This window comes from Pocillopora damicornis, chromosome 14 (assembly GCF_964200805.1).
Source record: "Pocillopora damicornis chromosome 14, jaPocDami1.2, whole genome shotgun sequence".
NCBI lineage: Eukaryota > Metazoa > Cnidaria > Anthozoa > Scleractinia > Pocilloporidae > Pocillopora > Pocillopora damicornis.
In genome coordinates this window covers 1,749,512-1,765,995 of record NC_142683.1, presented here as the reverse complement: position 1 = coordinate 1,765,995, position 16,484 = coordinate 1,749,512, and the positions used below count along the sequence as shown (strand labels likewise).

Here is a 16,484-nt window from a genome sequence, read left to right as displayed (position 1 = left end):
AAGAACTGGCTGCATTAATTGTTGTGTTGCGTTCTAAGCCAAGTATTTCATCGCTCACTGTACTTTTCTGAACCCAGAACTGACTGCATCAGCGAACAGTCAGGGAAGCAACAAGAAATGCTGAGGGTTTAATTAACCCCTCGTACTCAACATCAGTATGCATATTCTCGCTCCTTGGTAGGCACAAGCACGTCCTTTTGCGGTGAAAGAAGCTATGTAAACATAATAGGCAAATCTAGACCGGATACAAGCCCTGCAAAAACTTTTAACATTTTTTTGGCCATATTTTGTAAGTTTGTCGCTTTCCCAGGCCGCTCTTTCGCTCGACTTTACTAACTGAGGGTCAGAGAGAATCAGAGAGAATCGGTCCATAACATTTCCGTACCGTTCTTCCGATACAAGACTTTAAGGCCTGTCCGACCTCTTTTTCATTACCATAAACCGCTGCGCAGTCAATGTGTCTGTATCCAGCTTTTATCGCCATTTCCACGGCATAGGTGACCTTATCTGGTTTGCTTTTCCATGTCCCAAGACCAAGAGCGGGCAGCGAACCACCGTTGCTTAATTTGATGGTTTCCATGTGATTTTATGGCACAAACAAAAGCTCTCCCAGATGTTCTGCACATTAGTTCAGCAGCTTTGATGAGGACCAAAGAACAGAATAGGACCTCATTAATGTCCTGTAAATCTCTCTAAGAGCTGTTTCTGTTTGGTATTATTCCCTAAGATAAGGATAAGAACATCACTAATCGAGCTTCAGTTACAAAGTCGTTTTCCTCCGAGGCGTTCCAAGTATAGACGCGGAGAAACTAGTGATGAGAATCGCGAGCCTCTCCTACTGGGTGCTGCCGTCTGCCCACATATCGGGGGGGTGATACAGAGGCTGAAATTTTTGCATAAGTACATTCATTTTTCAACAAAATAAAATTATCTGGCCGGTTTTTTCTCCTTTTCACTGAATCCTCGATCAAAATACACCCGTGTAGACCTTACAAACGAAGAGGAAATATGCACAAGAATACTCAATTGAAAAGAAGAGGCTTTTCAAAGGGGGATATATATAACGGCGTAATATGTGACTACCGCAGTCTATATACTGTAAGATTTTACGCCACTATCTCAGTCGGTAAATTAATTATAATAAATTAATATGTAATGTAAATTATATTACTGGCGTAAAATTTACATTATATGTATCGCCGACTGGAAGAAATTACGCCGTTAGTTACCGGCCGTAAAATCTTGCATATATACATCACCGACTGGAAGAAATTACGCCGTTAGTTTATACTGGCCGTAAAATCTTGCATATATACATCACCGACTGGAAGAAATTACGCCGTTAGTTACTGGCCGTAAAATCTTACATATATACATCGTTAATAACGGGTGAAAATCTTACAGTATATACACCAACGCAGATAATGGCGTAAAATCGTACAGTCTATAGACTGTGTTAGTCGCATATTACGCCGTTATCTAACGACCGTCAGGTGAGGAAGTTAGAAGTTTATGTGTCACTGTATTTAGCACTTTGATTTGATGTTATTGGTGGGTTGTGGCACGCTGTCATTGGTGTATTTTGAACCTCATTATTTTTCTGAGTATTGGACGTTGTTCCCTTACAGGTTCACTTTGTTACTGATCGGCTATCACGCTCTTTCATAGTAGGCATCCACGCTTAAGGAATTTCAATTCTGTAATATGATTTAATTATATATTAATTTATTAGAATTAATCTACCGACTGGGATAGTGGCGTAAAATCTTACATCTTATATTCACTTTCAATTCTGCTATCTCTATTGGTGTTATTAGGATTAAATCTAATGTGGCTGGCTTCTCTATAACCCTTCATGTGTTATAGGGAGAGCCATAATCAATACACTTAACTTGGTCCTAAACAGGAACATGTCCTGTTTCACAGATGTGTTCTGAAACCACCATATTCTGAATGCAAGCAAGCTGTAGCATGAAAGTGCAGTAGAAAGGGGTAACTACCCCTGAAACAATGAGGGTCACGTGTTCAATATTTTCCTTTTTTCGCCTTTGTAGGAATTCAACTGCAATGGAACAGTTTTTTAAAACCCAAAATATGGGGAGGTGATACAGCTACAAGGTGACCAGCATCAGAATATCAGTGATTTTCTGAAACAGCTGAAACTGGCCAAACCAGACCAGATACACATGCATGGTTTCTAGAACTTACTCCTTAGCATTGGGGTTTGCATGTATATAAGTTTACTCTTATTACCAAGTAAGATCTAGAAAACAACTATCAAAGTGAAGGCTGATTCAGATCTAACTAGGAACACTGTTTTGTGGTAAACTTTAGGACTATGTCTACCTTAAAATCAAAACTTTTTTTTAAGATTTATGTCTAGCTATGTTGAGTTGATGGTTTCAGTTCTTTGGTGGCTTCTCTTACTTCATGTGTTCACGACAGCCATAGAAATAGTTTTAACACTAGCCAGTAACTTGGAAAACATAAGCAATAAAAAAAGAAACATTTCTGACTAGCATTGGTTTGTAAGTTTTTTGTTAATGCGAACAATTGGTTGAGAATTATCATATCTCATGTCAGCGTAAACCTTCAACCCTCATACATTGCAAATGGATAAGACAGAATTTCTCTTAACCATATGAATAAAATATCAAGCAGACAAGTGATGAGAATAAAGAAAAATTTCAATTAGGTATTATTTGTTGATCAAATACAAAATTCTCTAAACTAACATCATAAGAATTGTATAACAGACAGTAAGAAGAATTACTACTGAGATCTTGGGAATGAAAGGGTAAATGTATTATTTCCCTCCCAGTTTTTAATAAATTTGTTTTATTTGAGTGTACACTAGTTTATTAATCACTGGAAAGTTCATAAAAACTGAAATACAATAAATTAAAATAGGCAATTATCATACAATAAACGCTAATCGAAATGTCCTAAACTCGAACAGTGTGATGCTATATCGAAGGCGTTCGTCGAGGGTCGAACACACAATTTATAGTACAACGGTTAAATTTAAAATAACTCATGTAAGCTTCAGCACTTGTTCCCCACGAAAACTTTAAAAAAGGACTGTTCAAGATCGTTCTGAAGAAAGGAGCTTTGAGGTCCTGCGACAGTTTCTTGATTTTGTTTGAGTATTTTGTGGTTGTCATAAAATAACCACTGAGATAGGATCTTTACCTGTAAACTAAATGCGAGTACAAACTTTTTCTTATATCGGGCACATAAAATAGCATTACACCGTTACCGTTTTCTTCCAGTATCAAATCATTAGGAGAAGAAGAAATATTACTAAATGCGTGATCGCGTAGTTTATAGCGATTCTCAAAATCCTAGATTCATGAAAACAAGCCATCAAACAATACTTCTCTGTTTTTTATTACTCACATGAAGCTCACAGATAAAGATATACAAAAAATAATAAAAATGTTTTCAGTGTGTTTGAGCTATTTACTAGGTTATCAATGCGCTAATACTGAGCCTAACAGTAACGTTTGAATTTTAGACGGTAATGTCGTCTCTTAAAAAGTAAATTATGAGAGAGATTCTCCTTGCAGTGTTGAGTCCGTTGAGAGAAGTTCAATGTTTTTTACTTACGTAATACGAAAAATTTGTCAACACTGAAACATCAGATAATTCGTGAAATAACGAACGGGAATTTCAGGAATTGTACACACGCTACGTTTATGGGAAATTCTGAAGTAAATGGATGTAAATGACCTTCCCGATTTTGTTTCCTCAGTATGCGAAAAGCTCGATGGATTCCTCCACTAAAATACCTAGAAAAATTAAAACAGTTTCGCGGGTTATGCAATAATCGAATACTACAGGCACGTTCCATTATATTTCAAACTCTGTTTTCAAAAGGAATTCTCACCTTTGTTGGTCCGTGGAGGCAATGCCGAGTTCCATTGCTTACGATGGTAAACAGTTTGCCCTGAAAAATTGGATCGGTACATTACCACCATTGTGTTCAAAGACGGGAGATGCTGCAAATGCATAATGCGTACTTAGAGTGTTTTCCAAGAGCTTTCCTATATATGAAATACTTCAAAACTTTTACGCTCGGTGCATTGCGTAAATTTTTAACAAAATTGCAGCAAAAGATCAAGTCTCTACAAGGCCCACACCGAATTGATTAAGGCAAAAAAATCAGCCAAGAATAAAAGAAACTGCCAATCATTTTTCGAAAACCTCTTGTGATTTAGCTCCTTTGAGTGCAAGGCCTTGTTTACAAAGCATGTGAAACTAATAAGAAGAAACCTCTCGAGCATATCCTTGAACTCGTCTCTTTTCCCGTTGAAATAACCCACGAAGTACTGATTTTCAACAGAACAATTTTCAAGGATTTCCTCAACGAAGTCAGTCTCCGAGTTATTTAAAGTATGATTAGTCGCCGCCATCATTACGCATTCTAGTGTCTTAATCAAAAATTGTCTTCAGTTTTTAGATGTCATCCTTTCGCGGGCTTTTGCAATATTCGCGGGTTTCATTTCATTTTTCCCGCTGACCAAAATAACCGTGTACTCTTACCCTCGACGAACGCCTTCGATATCGCGTCACCCACTCGAACACGCAAGGCGTGTATATACTTATAGATAAATCAAAACAACAAAAATATCTTAAGCGCAACAAAACTACCTTGATTATACACGTTTCGGTTTATAAATACAAAAATAAATAAGATGACATACCTCTTTCCCCGTTCTATTATTTTAGTATTTCGACAATCCTTCGATCTGGCTATGCTTGTGACTAACACGTGTCTCGTGGCCGAATGGAACCTAATGCCGACAATTCGAGGGTATGTCACACAAAACAAAACAAAAGGGTATTGAACATCACGCAGATCACAACTAAAAATAGCTTTCGTGACGCTGAGAGACGGTCTTTTGGAGAAGAGGACAGAAAACTTCCTCCCCTAACGAATTACTGCAGGACAAATGACATGAAAACAAACAAATTAATTCACTTCCTTGATTCTTCTCCAATTGTCTTTGGAGCGAGTTCATTCGTTTTCCTCGCTTGGCTCATAAGCTAACAGGTTGTTCATTAATTCGTATCTAACGGTGGAGAATATTTCCATGTTCATGTTGGATAGTTTCTCACAGTTTCCACGCCAAGTGAGTTGTCATTGAAAATGCGCTCGGTGCATACAATAGAATAACGCTCCACAAATAAAAGATTGTCCTGCGCTTGGTTTAATAGAAATCCTACGTAAATCGGCTGACGACAAGCGGACAAAATTAATAAGTAATTGATAAAACTTAACCCCTTAACTCCCAAGATCTGATTGTTAATTCTCCCCTGTAGCTGCTACACATTTCCTTGTAAATTAGTTATGAGAACTTGGTGCTAGATCAAGATAGCAGCTTCTATCTGATAAGTTTGAATATTCTCATTACCTGTTTGCTGGATAGTGCATGGATATTGTAGGGAGAAGTTTTATGTTAATCACTTCTGGGAGTTAAAGGGTTAAAGGACCTTTTCTACTGACGCTTACGTTTAGCTGTTCAACGGGCCTAGGAAAGGGAATGATTACGGAACCGACAGTCGAACAGAAATAGACAATCACACTTTATTGGCTGCCTGATATGACTGACGTATGATGTGTGTTGGAAAAAAACTCAAAGGACGAAAAGAGATGGTTAAAATTATTTTCGAAGCAGGGCACTGAAGGCTACAACTTGCGGTAAGTACTGTCTATCAAAACAACTGATTCACTTCCATTAATTTGCCTTGACATAGACTAAGGAAATCGTTTTGTCTTGGAGTATCAGGTTTAAAAACTGCCTCAAACCTCGTTCAGTTATGAATGATATGATAAATGACTTGGCGGAAGAGAATTCTGATATGTGCCATAGAAATTGAAAGAAATTCATAAACGGCAAAGTCGGTTAATCGTTTTTAACTCCACCTAGACTAACCAAACATTGACTAAATTCAACGAATTAACTGGTATTTTAACCGACACTGGACATGATGATAACTTTCAAGCTACCTTCTCTGGAGATTAAATGAAATTGATTTCAGTTGTTCCTTGCAATGAAGGAAAGATAAGAAGAGACGGATATTTGTTATCCTACTTATGAAGCGCCATTTGATGTGCGTAAATATATTTCAGTTTTGCACGACTAACTTTTTTACCGATGACGGATGTGAGCATGCAAAAATGAAACAATTCACTTTTGTTGCAGGTAACATCCGGTCTCAGTGTACATTGTTTTGCGAGAACCGTTGGATTTTTAACCCAAAATTACAATCAAGACTTGTTACAGTACTGAATTGGAGCTTCTGTCTTGAAACGGTAAGCTATTTGTGTTCAATGACTGTCTCTTCACGAGCTGTTCATTTTCCAGTTACTGCGATTTTCGTCATCGAAGACAAAGTTGGTAAATAAGAGGAACGGCTGAGTTGATCAGAGTTGTACCCTTAAAAGACAACATATTGCTATCTTCTTTTATCTTTTAAGGGTTTTAATCTAAACAATACGGAAATATTGTAACAATCACGTGATGTCATGATCGCGAAGATCTTGCCTAGCTTCATGTAAGTGATGATCAACAAATGATACCTTTTTTAGGGAGGGGAGGGAAAGGTGAATAATGAACCTGAACCACTCTTACAAAGAGGAATTTTCCTAAGAATGTACACCATCGGTCATCTATTTCAGTTTATTCATTCTCTTCGTTCGGACAAACGATTTCAACATGAAAAGTAGCGCACCCGGCGATTGGCCGAATTATCAAAAGTTGAAAATTCTATTTCTCCTGATATTCTCGGGCCCTGTCATATTGACCAAGTGATTGGAACAAAGTTGCTAGGTTTCCGTAGCTTGTTGCTTCTCCATCCCTGTCGCCAATTTCTATTCTGACAGCGAGTGCTTTCTCCTGATATTCTCGGGCTTTGTCGCAAGTTTTTCCAACAGATTTTTTTCCTGAATCTCATTGAAACCTCCTTCAAAGAACGAGGGATATTTCCTTCTGATGTCAGGTACTCCAAATTACATGTACAGGCCTTTAACAGCGAATACAGCAGAACTGGAAACGAATTGAAAATTTTTGTTTCTAACACTAAACGGAAGATTTCGTCGGGCGATATCCTTAGTTTTCGCTTGACGCTACAAAATCCGAAATTAAAAATATGACGGCACACAAGAGTAATGACGTTTTACCCCGAAAGGAAAAAACCTGCACAAAATAAAACTTTTCGCCAGTTATCAACATGACCTCCAATGCTAAATTTCCAAAAATTAAAATGGCTGGCTGGGGAAGATATCTTTAAGTGGATTCAGTCCGTTAACTTTTAGTTTGATGGCGTGACAAGAGACAAAAAAAAAGTCGACTTCCTTCGGAAGATGTTATACAAGTCCGTTTGCCATCATCAAAATGAATAACGAACGTTTCTAACTTCAAAAGGCAATTTGCATCAATGCTGACTGTTTTAGAAATCTAAACAACACCAGTATCGTTATGAAAGCTTCAAAAAAATGATCATAAGAATAACAACATTAACAGCATGTAGAAATATCATTCCCCCCCTTGAAAAGAAGCTATGGCTTCTTCCATTGAATGAGATATATAAAGGAAAAAATATTATTGTTTATATTTCGATACTTTATAATACTTTTCCAGAAGCATCGACAAATACTGCACTTTTTTCAAGGATTTGCACAATCAAAATGCAAGATCATCAAATAAAGTGCATATCGATTATGCACGGACAATTATAACAAAACTTACTTTCTTATTTAATTTTTAGAAACGCAAACTCGTTGCAAGGAAATGCGATTATTACTAAGATATTGGCTGGGCAGTTTCGAATTAGCAGTAAGCAGTATGATGCAACACAGGTTCCCTTGAGAGCCCAGTAAATCGGTTTTGTTAAGAGCATTGCATCTTCTTACATAATTGAATTGAATTACTGTAAAGTAAATATGAATCAGCAGGTCAAATGAAACTTGTTGTGTTCTGTTAGCTGGTTAAATTTTCCAGTTGGTTTCTGATTTGCGTGATTCGCGTGACAGTGTAACGAACACCCCGCTTGAACTGCTTCAAACCTCGTCCTGTTATGAGTGATGTGATAAATGACTTGGCGGAAGAGAATTCTGATATTTGCGATAAAAATTGAAAGAAATTCATAAACGGCAAAGTCGGTTTAACGTTTTTAACCCCACCTAGACCTACCAAACACTGACTAAATTCGACGACTTAACTGGTATTTTAACCGACACCGGACATGATGATTACTTTCAAGCTACCTTCTTTGAAGATTAAATTCCGACATCCTATGAGTTACTGCCAAAGGGCCATCTACTAACGCACCAACCTCGAGCAGAGTTTCAACCGTTACGTGAAAAATTTGAATTCCGAATGCCCATTAGAAAAGCTCAAATGAAATTCATTTTGTTCCTTCCATTGAAGGAAAGATAAGGAGAGACGGATATTTGTTATCCAACTTATCAAGCGCCGTCTAATGTACGTAAATGTATTTCGGTTTTGTGCGTCTAACTTTTTTTACCGATGACAGATGTGAGCATACAAAAATGGGATCAATATCAGTATCTGGGCAACTGCCCACCTACCCCTCCCCTAAACCAACATTAACCTTAACTTAACTTAACTGTCTCCTGAGTCGTCAAACAATTATTCGCCAGAACGCAACGGGTAACTTACCATTTTCATGGCGTCGAAACTTCCTTCAAAGAACGAGTGATTTTTTTTCTTCTGATATCAGGTAGTTCTGATTACTCGGAATTTACCGGAAGTTTCACTTTCCAATAGTAATGGATAATTGGGGTGGGTATAAGACCCGTGGGGTGGGTTTAAGTTACCCGTTGCCAGAACGCAACGGGTAACATATCATATGGCGAAAAGAAACAATGTTTATTTACTTTACGCTCATTACATTTACAGTCTATGAATGGGAACAAAATTTTTGTACGAAATTTGGGCGAGCGCTTATTCAGTGGAAAAATATTGACTCCGAAAGAGACTTTGTCAGATTGGCATAAGACACAAAAAAAAATTTTTATAAATTCCCAACTTTTCACCATGGATTTTTTTCTTATATTTTCTAGGAAAAAGTTGACCTCCCTCGGAAGATCTTATACAAGTCCCTCTGCCTTCATCAAAATGAATAAGGAAAGTTTCTAACTGCTGAAGGTAAGTTGCATCAATGCTGACTGTGTTAGAAATCCAAACAACACTAGTATCGTTATGAAAGCTACAAAAGAAAATTATCATAGGAATAACAACATTAACAGCATATATAGATCTCACTGCGCCCCCCCCCCCCCCTTTGAAAAGAGGCTATGCTTCTTCCATTGAATGAGATATACAATGGGAAAACAGATCATTTGTTTATATTTCGATATCCTATAATACTTATTCAAAAGCATCGACAAATACTGCACTTTTTTCAAGGTTTTACACAATCAAATTGCAAGATCATCAAATGAAGTGTACATCGATTATGTACTGACAATTATAATTATAACAAACACGCCATAGAGTACAGGACCTTCACACAAAGGTAGCTTATATGGAACATGTAAAACCTGTGAGTCAAAATATATATTTAGGAAACAGATCAAAGAAAACCTACTCTCTAATTTAATTTCTAGAAACGCGAACTTGTTGCAAGGAAATGCGATTATTATTAAGATATTGGCTGGGCAGTTTCGAATTAGCAGTAAGCAGTCTGATGCAACACGAGCTCCCTCGAGAGCCCAGTAAATCGGTTTTGTTAAAAGCATTGCTCCTTCTTACATAATTGAATTGAATTACTGTGAACTAAATATGAATCAGCAAGTCAAATGAAACTTGTTGTGTTCTGTTAGCCGGTTTAATTTTCCAGTTGGTCTCTGATCTGCGTGATTCGCGTGACAGTGTAATGAACACTCCAGTAGAATAGACGGCAAAGGTGTGTTCCTCTTTGATGGACAATGTAAAATATCGATCTACGATACAAGGGGCTAGAGTCCAAACTCCGTAGAAAATATGTATTAAACTTGTTAAATGAACAACAACATTTGGCTAAAAAAAAATAAAATAAAAGTATGCGAAAAATGTCTACCTCAGTTTTCCAATGTCAAGGTAAGAGTTCTTTGACGTGATTTACTAACTTAACTGTGAAATCACGTGCGCCGCGCGTGAATACAAAAAGAATACAAGGCGGGGAGGGGAAGATAAAGATTGAAATTTAAAGATAAACAGTCCGTGTAAAAGTTTTCACTAATTTCTCTTTTTTCTCAAACTGAGAAGAAACAGGGTCAAGATGGACAGCATAAAAGAAGCTATATCAGCTATCTTCATAGGTACAGTGGTCGCCGAGTTCCTTCGCAAAACTGGTCGCGTGTTGCAAGCCATCGAGGTATACAAGGAATGTTTGATTATATTACACAGTCAGGCGCAGGCTATCGATAGTTCACTGGCAAACTTAATATTCCGTGTCATCTACTTGGCAATAATCTGTGCTTACGATTATATAAAGGATTACACAAGTACAGAAAAATACCTCAGGGAACTCCTCCTATACTTGGATTCTAATGACACCGCTGAAAAAGGATGGCTACATTTAAAACTAGCAAAAATACTTCAGGTACAAGGCAAATTGATGGAGGCCTGGAAATTTTACGAATCAGCAATCAACATCATGAAAACGATGGGAAACATACATGGCCAGGCACTGTATTACGCAGAGCTCGGAGAAATGTTCCAATCGCATAGTCAATATGACAAGGCCCGAGAATATCAAGAGAAAGCACTCGCTATCAAAATAGAAATTGGTGACAGGGATGGAGAAGCAACAAGCTACGGAAACCTAGGAACTTTGTTCCAATCACTCGGTCAATATGACAAGGCCCGAGAATATCAAGAGAAAGCACTCGCTATCGAAATAGAAATTGGTGACAGGGATGGAGAAGCAACAAGCTACGGAAACCTAGGAACTTTGTTCCAATCACTCGGTCAATATGACAAGGCCCGAGAATCTCAAGAGAAAGCACTCGCTATCGAAATAGAAATTGGTGACAGGGATGGAGAAGCAACAAGCTACGGAAACCTAGGAACTTTGTTCCAATCACTCGGTCAATATGACAAGGCCCGAGAATATCAAGAGAAAGCACTCGCTATCAAAATAGAAATTGGTGACAGGGATGGAGAAGCAACAAGCTACGGAAACCTAGGAACTTTGTTCCAATCACTTGGTCAATATGACAAGGCCCGAGAATATCAAGAGAAAGCACTCGCTATCAAAATAGAAATTGGTGACAGGTATGGAGAAGGAAAAAGCTACGGAAACCTAGGAACTTTGTTCCAATCACTCGGTCAATATGACAAGGCCCGAGAATATCAAGAGAAAGCACTCGCTATCAAAATAGAAATTGGTGACAGGGATGGAGAAGCAACAAGCTACGGAAACCTAGGAACTTTGTTCCAATCACTCGGTCAATATGACAAGGCCCGAGAATATCAAGAGAAAGCACTCGCTATCAAAATAGAAATTGGTGACAGGGATGGAGAAGCATCAAGCTACGGAAACCTAGGAACTTTGTTCCAATCACTCGGTCAATATGACAAGGCCCGAGAATATCAAGAGAAAGCACTCGCTATCAAAATAGAAATTGGTGACAGGGATGGAGAAGCATCAAGCTACGGAAACCTAGGAACTTTGTTCCAATCACTCGGTCAATATGACAAGGCCCGAGAATATCAAGAGAAAGCACTCGCTATCAAAATAGAAATTGGTGACAGGGATGGAGAAGCAACAAGCTACGGAAACCTAGGAACTTTGTTCCAATCACTCGGTCAATATGACAAGGCCCGAGAATACCAAGAGAAAGCACTCGCTATCAAAATAGAAATTGGTGACAGGGATGCAGAAGCAACAAGCTACGGAAACCTAGGAACTTTGTTCCAATTACTTGGCAGGTATAGAGAGGCTGATGACTATCTAAAGAAGGCAATGGCAGTTAGAAAGGGTATCGATGACAGAACCGGAGAAGCATCAGACTACATAAGCCTTGGTGCAATTTCTTGTAAGCGTGGTGAATATGACAAGGCTCAAGAATATGTCCAGAAAGCCCTTACAATTTGCATGGACATCGGTGATAGAGAAAATGTAGTAGTCTGCTACAACAATTTAGGATTGTGTTACCAATCTCTTGGTAAAAATGACATAGCCGAAGGATACCTTAAGCAAGCTCTCCTACTAAGTAGGGATATTGGACACAACTTGAACGAGTTTATCTGCCTTTGTAATCTATCGGTGTTACTGGCGTCACAAGGTCATCTTGAAGAGGCTTCTTCGTATCTTTTTCAAGTCATCCAAAAGTTCGAAACTTTGAGAGGTTTTCTTAAAGAAAACGATGAGTTGCAAATATCTCTTTTAGAAGAGCACGGCACCTTTCCCTTCAAGTTAATCAGTAGGCTGCTTTCTTCCACTGGAAAGCCTGAAGACGCCCTTTATGTCGAAGAGCTGAGAAGGGCAAGAGGCCTGGCCGACTTGATGACAGCTCAGTACTCTGTCCAAGAGCAGATCTCAAGCGATCCACGATCTTGGTGCGGCATTCAAGGGATCATCAGTAAAGAAACAGACTGTGCATGCCTGTACATTTCGGTTGGTGGAGATGAGGTACGGTTTTGGATAATAAAAGCAAAGGGAGCTATTCTTTTTTCAGAAAAGAAAGTGAACCTAGACCCCAACAAGGTGACCGGAATAGTCTCTGAGGTAGATGAGTTTTTTAAAGAACTGATGTCACTTCGCTGCAACAACCGATCAGGGCTGCATTACTGTGATACCGAAGATTTCAAAACAAGTCTTCACTTGTGTTACAACATAATCATTGCTCCCGTGGCCAGTTTACTGAAGGAGCCCGAGATCATAATTGTCCCTGATTCCTGTGTGTACCAAGTGCCATTTGCAGCCTTGGCTGACGAAGGAGGCAAGTTTTTATCAGAGACATGCAGGATTCGGTTGGTTCCCTCTCTCACGACTCTGAAGCTTGTTCAAGACAGTCCTCCAGACTATCACAGTCAGACCGGGGCACTGGTAGTGGGTGACCCTGTGGTTGGAACGGTGATTTACAAGGGAAGGTGCAGAAATATGATACCATTGCCGTATGCAAGAAAGGAAGCAGAGATGATTGGAACACTTCTTGGCGTAAGGCCTTTGATAGGAGAGTCCGTTACAAAGCATTCTGTACTCCAAGCGATAAATTCAGTGAGCCTGATACACATTGCTGCGCATGGAGATCCCGAAAGAGGGGAGATTGCTCTTTCTCCTGAGCACCCTACCCAACTCCCACCTTTTCCTAGAGAAGAAGAGTATCTTTTGACGATGGCAGATATTTCAAAAACTCGATTGCGAGCTAAACTAGTGGTGCTTAGTTGTTGTCACAGTGCTCGTGGGCAGATTAGAACCGAGGGAGTTATTGGAATTGCCCGTGCGTTCTTAGGATCCGGAGCTCGTTCAGTGTTAGCGGCACGATGGGCCCTGGATGACACAGCCACAGAGCAGTTCATGACTAGTTTCTACAAACATTTGTACCGCGGTGAAAGCGCAAGTGAATCTCTTCAGAAGGCCAGGAAGTGGATGAGAAATAACGGCTTTGACAAAGTTTCTCAATGGGCGCCATTTATGATCATGGGCGACAACGTGACATTTAATTTTGGAAATTGGCCGGTGCCTAGCGCACCTTAAGAGCCATGACTTTGATAAAACCTCTGTAGCAGAATGAACTAGATTTAGTAAAGCTCACAACTATTTAATTACAAGCCTGTAAAAAGAGGACGCCATCTGCGAAGGACAACTCGGATCGATACAGAGGAAAGCAGTTCTGTAAAATGCTTATCAGACATCTAAGTTTATTAATTTGAAACAAGACAGCGTGTAGAGTATTTCTTTATAAGAGTTCCGAAGTTAAAAAACTCCAAGTTATTTTTTTAAGTCATTAGTTCAGTGAACAAGCCAAGCAAAGTGACAATTTTTAGGTTTCGAACGCCGTTAGTTTCAAAGGCGATTAGCTAGTTAATTCAAGAGACTTTTAAACAAATGCGTGACCTTGGAAAAGAAATTTTTTTCTGAGCTTAAATTTCTGGAAATTTCTTGCAAGGCTTTTGACAAAAATACTGTGGTTTAAAATGCCAAAATAAACACATTTAAAGAGAAGAAAGAAGGAGATACTCTTAATCGTATAGTAATACAAACCATTGTATTTTCAGATACCCCAGAAATTTTATCAATTTAATCCTTTAACCCCAAAGACTGACTAGCATCTAATTTCTCCCCACAGTTTCTCTCCTGAATCAAACATTAAGGTCATGAGAATAAGGGAAATGATCAACAAGTACAAGAGCTCTTGATTATCAAGCAAAATCTCCTTGTCAGCAACTTAGGGAAATGTATAGAAAACAGCATAGAGAATATGCATACTGATCTTAGTATGTAAAGAGTTAATTGATACCCCAATGTGTAGATACTGTTGTATCCTCACACAGACTCTTGTATGCTTTAGATACTTTTTACTCATATACTCATCATCCTTAACTTTCGCTCTGCCGCTACTATTTCGCTCCGTTTTATCAAATGCATGAACGCCTGGAAAAGGTTACTTTATTATCAAAGGGAATTTATGCATGGGAATGCTTTTTATTGACCAAAAAAACTAAACAGATTCTTCGTCTGCTACTTTTGTGCCATATCTGCGAGTTACAAGACAATAAATATACAATGAAAACCGAAAGAATACGAAGTATGTTTATATACGATAAAAATTTGCAGTGTGGATTGTTTAAACGAGTTGTCATCAGAATTTCTCCCACTATCAGCTCAAAACAGTATTACAATACAAGGTAAACTTGGCGAGATGAAAACGGCCTGACTCATTGTCTGTCAACAAACTGCACTCTAACAGGTCTGTCAGAAATGGTGACCCCTCTCATGAACGGGTCCACTGACATTCTCTGCCTCCAGTGGGTAAGTGATGTCGGCGTAATCGTACATCGAGTCAAAATTATCGAAAAACTTTTTAAATTTCTGTGTCTCGTAGACCTTGTAAAACCAAGTAGGCAAAAAACCGACCTCGACTGCAGTCGCCAGAAAATCTCCGACGGCTTTTATGAGGGTCTGTGCTTCTTTGCTGATTTCTTCTTAAAGACAACTAAACCTTTCGTCAAACAACATCTCCGCCACAGACTCAAACGAATATTTGAAAAGTTCATTATCGAGTTTACAAACTTCCTTTTCTTTCTCTGACCTACTAGACTCTCGAACTGATCGTAATCGGTGGATAAAATCGCCGATAATTTCATCGAAACCTTAAGTATAGTCGGCGACTTCTTTCGGTCGAAGCATTCTTTTACTCAGGACGCTTCGTAGCTTGTACCATTCTTCACCATCGTCGAAAAAAACACCAGGAATTTTCTTCCTTTTCTCCCGGTAGAAATTTGAAGACGGAAACTCCAGTCTTTATGGATATTTGGGATCCGATCGAAGTAACTTTGAAACGTTGGCAGGATCGGATAAACTGATAATTTCGACGCTTGGTAGTTTGTTGCGGAATACTTTCCCATGTTTCTTGACATTTTCTGCTTGGATTTCGTAAAATCGCTTTCCAAGAGGCTGACCTTTCGTTCCCACGAAGAACGTCCAAGTTATTCCGAAAACTGGAAGACGGAGCGGACCTGGGTTTCTGAAAAAAGTTTTGTTTTTGGTGGATCTTCGACTGAAATTAACGAAAGAGAACACATCGATGTCGTCGGCAGAAAACCACAGAGACCATGGTTTTGTTTAAGCATGAACAAAATAGTCCGACCAGATGAGACAACGAGAGGGTGATTACTTTTCGTTCTAACAGTAAAGACCATCTTCAACAACTTCAGCTATCAAAACCCCGTAGATCAAAGGAATCATTTGCACAGCTATAGACTCTGGCTTAGACGTTGCGAAGATTAAACGATTTTGACAACTAAAGAATGGTCACGCACCCCACAGAGGGGTAACATAACGAGCCAACTCAAAAATTCGTTACGTAATCCAAGATTCACCTACACAGTCAAGTACTTCGGTAACAACAAAATCAGTAAACCTAAAGTTTTAGCAAACTCGAGCTACACATCTCGTGGGTATAAATCAGTATAACTGAAAGGCACAAGAAAGGGAAATTTTAACTTGGAATTGTCCACCAAATTTTCAAAAATTTGCTTAAACCTGAGAGACGTCTATTCAGAGGGCCCACTTCTTTTGTTTTCTTTGTTTGCTATGGATAAGCAAATAACTCATTCAGTGTTGAGGTAGATAATAGTTTTACTAGAAACTCTGTGGGAGAAAACGACTCTTAAATCGATGGACGTAAAAACGCTCGACTTTACCTCATTATCGTTGTTCTCAGTCCAATGTTTTTTTCTGGTGGTCACCCAACTTTGTGAACGCCGTCAGGAGCCCATTACTTAATGGACTCCTCACGCTGT

General features: G+C 38.9%; 2 protein-coding genes and 1 long non-coding RNA gene across 5 annotated transcripts in view; 1 reads left to right on the top strand and 2 right to left on the bottom strand.

Moving 5' to 3' along the window:
* The window catches only part of LOC113666755 (aldo-keto reductase family 1 member A1), a 63,758-nt gene that overhangs the window by 3,801 nt on the left and 43,473 nt on the right, over positions 1-16,484 (bottom strand). The window contains exon 1 of one of the 3 annotated variants that reach the window (XM_089194253.1): positions 386-790. The exons of 1 other annotated variant lie outside the window; for it this stretch is intronic. In XM_089194253.1, coding sequence (XP_089050379.1) covers positions 386-580 — 195 coding nt within the window. In that variant the 5' untranslated portion in view covers positions 581-790. Of the gene's footprint in view, positions 1-385; positions 791-16,484 lie in introns of those variants that run through there. One more of the 3 variants, XM_089194255.1, reaches the window with a different exon arrangement.
* On the bottom strand, positions 2,817-4,777 carry LOC149033943 (uncharacterized). The gene is made up of 3 exons (XR_016182734.1): positions 4,707-4,777; positions 3,890-3,949; positions 2,817-3,791 (listed from the first exon to the last, which is right to left on the bottom strand). It is a non-coding gene; the product is annotated as an uncharacterized LOC149033943 (long non-coding RNA).
* On the top strand, positions 6,210-14,169 carry LOC149033942 (uncharacterized). Its single transcript, XM_089194249.1, has 2 exons — positions 6,210-6,319; positions 10,278-14,169. The coding sequence occupies exon 2, from the start codon at positions 10,291-10,293 to the stop codon at positions 13,714-13,716; it is 3,426 nt and encodes a 1,141-aa protein (XP_089050375.1). The 5' UTR covers positions 6,210-6,319; positions 10,278-10,290; the 3' UTR covers positions 13,717-14,169.

Excerpts from the sequence above, each read along its gene's own strand:
- LOC149033942 (XM_089194249.1), top strand. The coding sequence starts at position 10,291 with ATGGACAGCATAAAAGAAGCTATATCAGCTATCTTCATAGGTACAGTG.